Source organism: Lepisosteus oculatus, chromosome 21 (assembly GCF_040954835.1).
Source record: "Lepisosteus oculatus isolate fLepOcu1 chromosome 21, fLepOcu1.hap2, whole genome shotgun sequence".
NCBI lineage: Eukaryota > Metazoa > Chordata > Actinopteri > Semionotiformes > Lepisosteidae > Lepisosteus > Lepisosteus oculatus.
Genome location: NC_090716.1, coordinates 12,118,105 through 12,128,303, shown reverse-complemented (window position 1 = coordinate 12,128,303; position 10,199 = coordinate 12,118,105). Strand labels below are relative to the sequence as shown.

The following is a 10,199-nucleotide window of genomic DNA, read 5'->3' as shown; positions in this document are numbered from 1 at the left end:
ACATTCTACAGTTTAAATCACCTCATCAATGAGCTCTTTCATTATTGAGATGATTATTAAATACTAAATGCTACAAAGTTAATCAACTGTATCACAGTCAGTGAGGAAAAATCAATCAAAAGTATGCCAAAACATTTAAGTAATACCATAAATCTTAAATCTATACACTTTATCTGTCCTAAAAAGATACATACAGGAATAGAGTGATAAGTTTCTTTTGATGCTCAGTATGCATGTCATTATGTTAAAAAATATTTTCTACTCTTTATAAGTGTATTATATAAAATTGTGGTGTTGATTTCAAATTCAGCACCACAAAGGAAAATAAAAGACCTTTATCATTTCATGGATTGCATTTTAAGGGAAGATGAAGTCCCAGGTCCAGCAGTAGTTAGCATTGCTGGCTAGCACTGCCCCCTGGGTTCAGTTCCTGGGGTGCTATATGCTTGGAGTTTGTATGTTCTCCCCATGTGTGCATGGGTTTCCTCTGTGTGCTCCTGTTTCCACCCACAGTCCGAAGACATGCTGTTAGATGAACTGGCGTCTGGTGAAATTGACCCTGGTGTGAGTGTGTACTTGTTTTGTGCCTGTCTGCCCTGTGAAGGATTGGCATCCTTTGGATTGGCATTAGACATTGGATGGATAGATGGAGTATCAGAAGATAAAATTCAAGTTAGTGAAAAGTGGATAAGGTTAGGGTTTGACCACCTCCTGGACATTTGTTTTAAAACCCCATTTCACTGTGCACTTACACTCACTTGTTTTTTTTTAATAACAGAAATTAAAGAAACTTGGCCAATTAATTATTTTTAGCATTATTTTATCTGTGAAATTGCATGAGGAACTAAAACAAATCAACCTCTCCTACTGAATGAAGCCTTCAGGGCCCACTAGTTAATACAGGTTCAAGGTTAGTCTAGATTGGATTCAACCCAAGGCAACAGAAAACAAATGAGTTTTCATGCAATATATCCTCTAAACTGGTGAGAAACATTACATATTCTTATTTTTAAACACTTATTTTTAAAACTTGTTGAGAAACTCTTCATTAACCTTGCTAAATGTAATACATTTCTTGCTTTACTCAGAGAGGTGTGTCATATAGCAATGTCTAATCCACAATGGAGATCACAGAACACTTTGGTAAGGTGCATATTGGTGTTGTGGATGTCTTTTAAATAAGAAGGAGTTAATGTTGGCATTCCTGGAATGACTGGTTTTTAATTGCAGGTATAGGGAAGTGCAGTGTTGCAGGACAAGGTCTGAGATCAGAAAAACTAAAGCATATCTGGTGAAAAATGTATTGAGCCTCTGCATACTCAATAAGGTGTGGATCTGCACAGAGCAATTGACAAATAATGTTTTGCTTCTGGAAATTTAGATTGAAGAGAGACACACAATATATGTGTACATAAGATGGAAAGGCTCCTGTGAGTTATGGATTAAAGTAATTGTATGGATAGTTTACTCTAGATTGCTTTTCACAAGAAAGGCCTGATGGAACAGGACAGCAAAGTTATAAATGAACGCTGCCTGAACACTCCTGTCTGTTGTTGAAAAGAAATGCTTTTTAACAGTTGGGGTTGAGTAATGTTAGAAGGTAGAATGAGATCCAGAACTGTAGAGACCAAAAAAACACACCAATTCACTGATAAAGACCGTGCACCAAAATGAAAAGCACTTTAAATCACATCTACATAGTGTAATGCTAAGTTGGCTTAGGGAAAAAGGCGAATTGTTTCCTCTTCTGGTTGTAATGTGTACAATTTCCTGGAACTTGGAATTAGGGTTGCACTATTTTACATATGTCTATGTTTCACATCACAAAATAACCAACATTCTTAGAGGATCTTTAAGGAACAGACACCGCTGTTTTACCTTGAGTGAGGTACTTTACCCCAGTTGCTCTAGTCCACCCAGCCTATAAAAATAGAAACCAGCACTGGTGGGCATGATTCCTGTGATAGAATTGCAGGAGTCATGTGCTCTCTGATGGCTTCACAGCTCGAAAACTGGGTAAACTCTGGCCTAATGCACCAGGGTCTCCTGTATGCGGCTCAAATGGATTTACCTTCCTACCTTAAGGAATATCATTTTTTTAATTAGGCAAGTTTAAAATCTATTATCATTGTAACATTTGAAAACAGGTCAAATTGCGTACATAAGGGATAAGGCCCACAGATCAAATTTGTGATCTACAGTTAGTATTGCAAATGCAATATGTCCTTCTATCAGATTAGATCTGATTCACAGTTACAGATTTTCATTGATTTAAAATTAATCCAATCCTCAGAAATGTGATAATTATCAGAAGACTGTCTGACAATGAATATACATCCTTTAGTTCAACAGGACAACAAAATTCCTTAAAGAGGAAACCAAGTACCATAGAATAATTAGTAGGGAGGTACAGTAGGTCCCTTTTCAGGCCATAAAAGCCCAGTGGGAATGGGGGACAAGGGCCACCGTTTTTCTTAGACTATCCAACACTGGAGGTGGAGGTGATGTGGTCAGCATCACGCTCTGGCCAGTCTATCTCCCCTGGAAGAATTAGCACCCAGAGCTCATTTGGAAAGCAGGCTGAGCAGACCTGGGAGCCATCTGGAAGGAATTAGAGCAAGCTACATCACTTGCCCCTAGCTGGGATTGAACCCAGGACCTTCCAGTCAGGAGCTGGACATCCTTGCCATCTGAGCTACCACAGCTTCGTAATAATTAGTCCATTGATAATAATACAAAATCCCAACATTTGGAATTTGAGTTGAAACTTAGTTGTCCGATGAAGGTTTGTTACTCTTAAGTGTTAGATTGAAGACTATTTATATTAAGTGTGGTTGGTAATAGCAAGATAAAAGACCTCTATTGCAGGAATAGACCTGGGCTTGTTGAAGGCAACAAATATATAACACTGTACCATTAAAGGTATAATGAATAAGGACTTAAATATAGCATAGTATATTATAATTTAGCAATACAGTACTTTAAATACTTTTTCCAATTTTACTTCAAAGCTATCTAAAATAAACTGAAATCCTTCACATCATAAGACAAAGTCTACTTCTATTTACAGGTCAGGTTAATCAGCAGTTGTCAAAGTTGTGAAGGAAATTGATTTGGTTACCCATTTATTTATAATCATTTGCATTTATTTATTTTATTTTAGAAGCTCATCATTTCACTTACACTAATAAGTGAGTTTTTTTCACCTGTCACCGTATATATTGTTTTCTTTAAGAAAAGGAATCTGAAAACATTAGGGAAGATCTCATTTGTATCTTCAGGCCTGTCCCCATACATGTGTAAATCTGTAAGTTGTATTACCTTCAAGAACAGATTTTGTTGTCAGCTGTATATAAATCTGTATAGAAATATATGTATGGATATACTGTATGTTGTCTGCTGTATGTATGTAGTCTGCATAAATTTCTGCAAAGCTACAAAAAGTGCACATTTTATGTGACTTGTATTTTTGCACAAAACTTAAATTGCTGCTCTCTGACAAACTGTATTGTGGTGTCTTTTGTATCCTTTGAGACAGCTGATCACAGCTGGACAAGAAGGAGCAAGGTGTTTAGATCATATCCTCATTCTGCCTGAGATCATTCAAATCTGTCAGGTTTCAAACTGCAGACCTCTGGAATTATAAAATGTCACCTCAGTCCACTAACGCCAACACAAAGAAGGTCAAACAAAACTGCAAAACATTTACAATACATCAGTCTTAACCTCAGAAAAGATGCTGGCAGATATAGCTAAAAATAATAGATTCAGATGAGGAGCAACTGAAACAATGCAGTAATTTATCATTACAGAACTGCTCTTCTGTTTCTAGCGCTTTGGTATTCTAACAGTTTCCTGAAACATGTGACTTCAATTATATCTGTGAAATAGTTCACAAAGAATACCCAAAGCACCAAAGTTCAGTATAATATATTGGGGATATTTCATTTAGTGCAAAATACATTCTGCTCATTTATCAGTTAGGTAAGACTTTATTGATCCCGAAGGGAAATTGAGATGTTATTGAGATCCATCCTTTAAAACAACAGGACAACTATATGTTGTCCTGCGATAGATTTTTTTCAAATTTTCCAATGCAAATTTCACAACAAGTTGCAAAACATTAAGATAAATTCTTAAGAGAGGCCTTGTAAGGACAGCAAAGAAGATATTGGACAGGTAGCAAAGTCAGTTTAATCTGCCACAGATTTAGATAAGCATTTTGAGATGAAACCAAGGGCAAATATATTAATGAAGCACATCTACTCCATCGTGATTCTACATCAGTAATGTATCCTCCTTTCTGTAACACACACAATTACTGACCTTGTCAAGATGCATGTTTTGTCTTTAAAGATATTATGACATTGTGGGAATACCTCTTCCTAAAAATAACTTTTCTATAAACAAAAAAACAATTTCCGCGAAAGGAGGTTAAGAAAACGACCACGGTGTTTCTGGAACTGTGATATTACTGCTCATTATTACGTAACTGAGCAGTTGGAGCAATAATGGCTGAAGTGCAAGAGGAGGATTCCAGTCATGGCAGCTGTGTGAGTTATCACCAACTCAACTCCCTCACGGCCCTAGCTGAGTGTTACTCCCATTAGCAACTGTGGACAGATTGCTTATGCACAATTTAAGGTGTCATCACAGCAGCAACTTATTTGAGACCAAGAGGTTCCATGCAGGGCACAACAGTTCAACAGCTGCAGGCACATGTAAATGAGATTGCCAGCACCAGGATAAGGTCAATAGTGGTGACCTGTGAATTCAATCTTGCAGCACATAAAGCAGGAAATGTGAATTGTGGAAAGTATGGCTTCTAAATGGGGGGTTTGTTTGCAATGGTTGAGGACTAGATTATTAATTTATTCAGCTGTTTACATATTAACTTCATACTATACATGCTACAACAGAAACAGTTACTAGTGTAGTCATTTTCTTATTCTACTATGCTTTTTTGAGAGTTGAATGATGTAACATGACAGAGTTTCACCTTCAAAGAGGAGGTATGGTTCTTTTTTTTCCCACATTTTAAAAAATAAAAGTATTGGGTTTGGTAAAATCTGATCTTGTAAAATTGGGAATCAATACACTGAAGTGGTACCAACAACTAAAGTATTAATCTTTTGGCAAAAAATAATTTATACTATATTTTTCGGATTATGGGAATTGTACCAGTGTATCATTTCTTTGTCAGAAATAATCATTAGTAGATGCACCTCTATTGTAAGTTTTTGCAACTTGAACTGCAGATCATCAGACTCTGGGAGATACTCATCTGCACCTTTATCTTGGCAAATCGGTTTACAAGATTGCTTTCCACGGTTTTCCACAACTTTCCGCTTCAGGTGTTTTTTTGAATTCTAACAAAGAAACGAGCCAATGAATATAAAGGGAATATGCTTTGGTATCAACTCTCCTGGCTGAAGAAATGACAGACCTGGCCCGAGCTCAGTGCATCCACAGCCCATCCTCACTTACGAGGGATGAGCCAGGGAGCGGCACGGGTACAAAATTAGAATCCGATCTCTTCCCACTCTTCTGTTAAATAACACAACTTAGTGAAATATTAACAATTCCGCACATTAATATACATTTAAGCAATGCTAGAATTGTCAAAACGTCTTACTTGATTTTCCATTTGTACATTCATTGTGGTCATTATCAGAGATTGGGACCTTCTCATATTTTCCATGTCCAGTAACAACAAATTTGTACCTTTTACCAGAAGGAGTACCCTAAAAGACAAAATATTAACATTTAGAACATTAAAAAGGTCTTTGCAGACCTTCTGAGTCTTAAATGTAAAAACAAATGGTCTTAACTGAATTTTGTGCTTTTTCATGAAAAAAATAAAAGATAATAAGAATTTTTAAACAAAATCACAGTGTGTTTTTCAAAAGCACAGTGTACTGTACTATTCTACAGTACATCAAATCACACTGTTCATAGTTTGTATTTTATTCACAGTTGAGCTCAATCACAAACAGATTAACTACATCTGTGGACAGTTTTCATTAGCCTGTCTAAACCAATATGAAACTTAATTTTATATAAAGTTATATATAAGAAAACAAAAGTGTGGAACTTACCTTCATGACTGAAGCGGTCTTTACTGATGAAGCAGAATCTCCTTTTATCTCCCACAAGCTTTTCTTGTGCAAAACATCACCGACTTTAAAGTCCTGAAATAACAAAAGCAATGGACAATCAGCTATTATAGCAATTTAGACTTTGAAATGCACAATCACGTCACATTAAATCATTTAGCAACTGTCAGCATCATAACATATAACAGTATATGTTGATTAGTCAGTGATGTAATCCTCCTCTTTCACAAGACAGGAAATGTGATTTTCTGATACTACTAAATATGTTAAGACCTAGGGTGAGATAGTGAATGAGACAGAGAGAGAGGGTTATATAGTACGAGGAACAATGACAAAATACAAGAAAACAAAATAATACAAAATTTCACCTTAATAGTTTCATAATAGTTAAGCATTAAATAACAACTTTATTTTGGTTCATAAAACAACACAAGACATCTTTCAGGAGCTTAAAAAGTGAAGCTACATAGTAATCTCAAAACTTTCTTTAAGCAAAAGGCATTTTCACTAAACTGCATTCTTTATAATAACTGGTACAAAACATAAAAATTCAGAACCAGGTGAGCTTCAGATGTCTCAAACCTACAACTGAAATGCAAATTCAATGAAAGAATGCCAGTAACTGGAGTCCATTTAGCAGCTTTTAATTTAATAATACAGGGTCTCAGACAAATCACACCATTCACTGGTGATATTTATGGACTATTTTAGAAAATTATTATATTTAATGCAAAAGAGTGTCATACAATCTACAGTGCCCTTCAAAAATATTTTAAATCTGATTAAAGCATATTTTATCAATTATACTTGGCTGCTCATAAGAAATAACCAAACTAAGTGACTTGTCTTCTTTAACTGTCACACCTTTGCTACATTACAGTAACATCAGAAAATGACATTCCTCTTAGGCTTCCAATATCTGCAATATCCCTGTCCAGGGACGCTCTAATAAAGGCATCAGCTAAAACATCTGCCTCATGAACTGCAGTGTCATTAAACCTACTTGATATCTTCAACCAGTGTAAGAAAGGATAACAGTAGCTCTGAATAAAAAAAAAAAACTATTTTAAATTGAAAAAGAAATTTACCTTAAAGGAGATTAAGGAAAATCCAATACATGAGGAAAGTTGGAATAAGAAAACTGAGGAAGGAGAAAAGGAGTAAGAAAAGGAGGAAATCCATCAGATACACACTGTATGTGTAGTTTGTTTAAGGAGTTTGATAGCTCTAAGTGGTGAATTTTAAATTATACTTGAAAAACATTACTTCAGTAGTAGTACATATTTTCAAGCACACCAGTTATTTTTTAATCATAATAAACCACTGTTTTAGCTTGAACAACTCAAGAACATAACCTCAGTAATTTCTCTTACAGTATGAGTCAAAACCTTCAGAATCAGTAGGATACTGCTCTCATAATCATGAATCAATCAGGAAGCAAATGATGTCACCATTGTAAAATTTACCACTGCTAGGCTAATACTACTTGGAAAAAGTATAGCTTTTGAGGTAAATTACTAATTTCTTACAAATCAAAATGCAACTATATTCAGTGGTCCTCACAAAGTCACACAAAAGCTCAAAGTAGTTTTTAAACACCAATTTAGGCACATGTGATCTTTCTGTGCTACTCCATTCAGAACAATTTAGCTTAATATGAATATGTGCACATTTCCAAACTTTCTTGTGCATAAAAACGTATCTATGATTAGACACCCTTAGATCTTTTAACAAGAGTTCAGACCTTAGTCAGTTTTCATTCAATGAACAAAGAAATGGCTGTACTTAAATTTTCTGGCCTTAACTGCACTCTGACTTACAGCTGGTTTGGAAGGGGAGTTCTTGGTGCTGCAGTCATCGGTTCCTTTCACCCACTGTGTGATCAGGTCAGCCACTCCAACCTTTAGTCCTTCTGTGTCCTGAGAGAGACAGAACCCATATCACTGAAGAGTGCAGCAGCACCCCCTGTTCCTTCCATGATGGCTGAAGAACGAGGAATCAACTTATAATTCTACTGTATCTGAGCAGAGCAAGGAAAGCCCACAGTCATTTAGAGCTGTTAGATTTGTAACCCTAATCGCAGGAGATCCCAGAAAATGTAATTAGTCTACTAGTAACTCGAGTAGCGTTTCTTATGAAATTTGAGTTTACAAGTACTGCAACGATTTTTGTCGTTGAATGTGGTTCACCGGAGTGTTGCTAATTGATGCTCTGTGATGCTTTTAATAACAAGATAAAAAAGATAGCTAGTGAAATGAAACGCCCAAGGCATGATGTCTTCACATGTTTATGCTGTTACTCACTAATTGATTAAAAACCTAATAAAAACTTTGGCACATTTACACTGTGATTTCTTACCTCCACCACGCTGCTAAACTAGGTAAAACAAACATGTTTTGGAACACCCACGTGCATCAGATGAAATTAAATATTTGTGGAAGTCTTAACCATATAGTCTCAGGGTAGTTATCCAATACAGCACTATTTGTCCTTTGCATAGCTTGCAAGCATGGGAGTTTGTCTTACTTATGAAACCTAAATAATTCAAAGCAAATTAGAAACATCACTTACAACCCAAGACCAAATCCAAGTTGATTTGCGAATAGCGAGTGGAAGCAAGTACATTTTCGATGTAGGAAAATGAAGAAATTTCTGTTAATTAATACAGTGCATACAGTATATTAAGCAGAGCTGTTAGGTGTATATATACTGTACCTGTATAACAATTAGGATGAGTAATACAAAACTAGACAGGGGTCCAAGAGAAATATAATTGACCACCACTTGCCTTGGATGGTGTTCCTTTGGCTGATGACTGACTCCAAGCTTCTGCCTCAAACAGACTCTTCTTGGAGGAGATAGGCTCAGAAGGGCTAGGAATGTCCACCACAGCCTGTTTTGCTGCTCTTGTCTCTTTGGTGGAGCTCTTCAATCATCAGGCAAGTGACATACATAAAGGATGAGCAAATTAATGCAGAGATAACATCTGGCTATGTGTAGCGATATTAATTGCAATTAAATACCAGTAACTCCTTGCTTTTTGTTCTAAAAGCTATGTTGTCCATATCTATGTAACACATAACTAACAGAGCAAATGTGGCAAGAGTCTTCAGATTTTCATTCCAAATGATTTATTTTACTGTTGATAAGTACACAATTAAACTATTTGCTTTATTAGGCCTTTTTTCTGCACTCGATTTTTGTTTCAAAAATACCTCGATATAAGTGCACATTGTCAAGAAATGGACAACAGAACTTTCCTCCTGTCAGAATGCCCACGTCTTTTATGAGGAATAATTCAGGCGTCAGACAAACGCTGATGTTTAAGAGTGGATAACAAGTCTTGATAAAGAGATGTCTAAGTAATTAATAGTAATAGCTAAGATGAAGTGTAAATTAGAGACAGGGTACTCTGTGGAACCAGGCTGCAAAATAGCATAGCAATAAATGGACTCTTGCAAACAAATGGGTTGAGACTGAAAATGCAGTAGATATTCAATAGAACTCAATCTATTAAATAAAATAGAATATTTTTATACAGTAAACATGTTTTTGCATGCAATTTTATAATCATATAAATGTTGCTGAAAGGTTGCTAGGGGTGACTTCATCTCAAAATACCAGCATCTGCTAAACACAGATGCACTGCAATTAAAAAAGGCAGATGGTGATTTCACAACCGTGTAGGTCAGTCCCCAAAAAATATAATTGTTCCACATATTGTTCCACATATACACAGATAAAGCTGTTCTCCAAACCAGGTGAAAACCTAGCCAGGGGGGCATACGAATACATTCTTGAAAACAGCACAAGGATTGAAGGGGAAATCCCTTTGATCTGCCACTGCTGAAGTTACTGAAGGTCCTAAGACTGCAGAAACACTATATAATTAACATGAACTTTCACCCCTTTTAAGAACAAAGTCTTACATAAATAACTCTATTGAAAAGACAGGAAAGGTAAAGGGTCACAGGAGAAGGAAGGTTAAGTAAGTCAAATGTTCATTGGAGGATGACAACCTCCTACTTTCAGGCTAAATCTAAAATGGTTAATCATCTCAGTTCACCTCTTTGACCCCTGCAC

General features: G+C 36.0%; 1 protein-coding gene across 3 annotated transcripts in view; it reads right to left on the bottom strand.

Annotated features, from left to right (window-relative positions):
- lsp1a (lymphocyte specific protein 1 a) overlaps nt 1-10,199 on the bottom strand; it is a 45,571-nt gene that overhangs the window by 7,128 nt on the left and 28,244 nt on the right. For all 3 annotated transcript variants that reach the window (XM_015338233.2, XM_069181800.1, XM_015338232.2), the window contains 4 exons: nt 8,905-9,042; nt 7,937-8,035; nt 6,099-6,191; nt 5,636-5,744 (listed from right to left, as the gene is read on the bottom strand). In XM_015338233.2, coding sequence (XP_015193719.2) covers nt 5,636-5,744; nt 6,099-6,191; nt 7,937-8,035; nt 8,905-9,042 — 439 coding nt within the window. The remainder of the gene's footprint in view (nt 1-5,635; nt 5,745-6,098; nt 6,192-7,936; nt 8,036-8,904; nt 9,043-10,199) is intronic.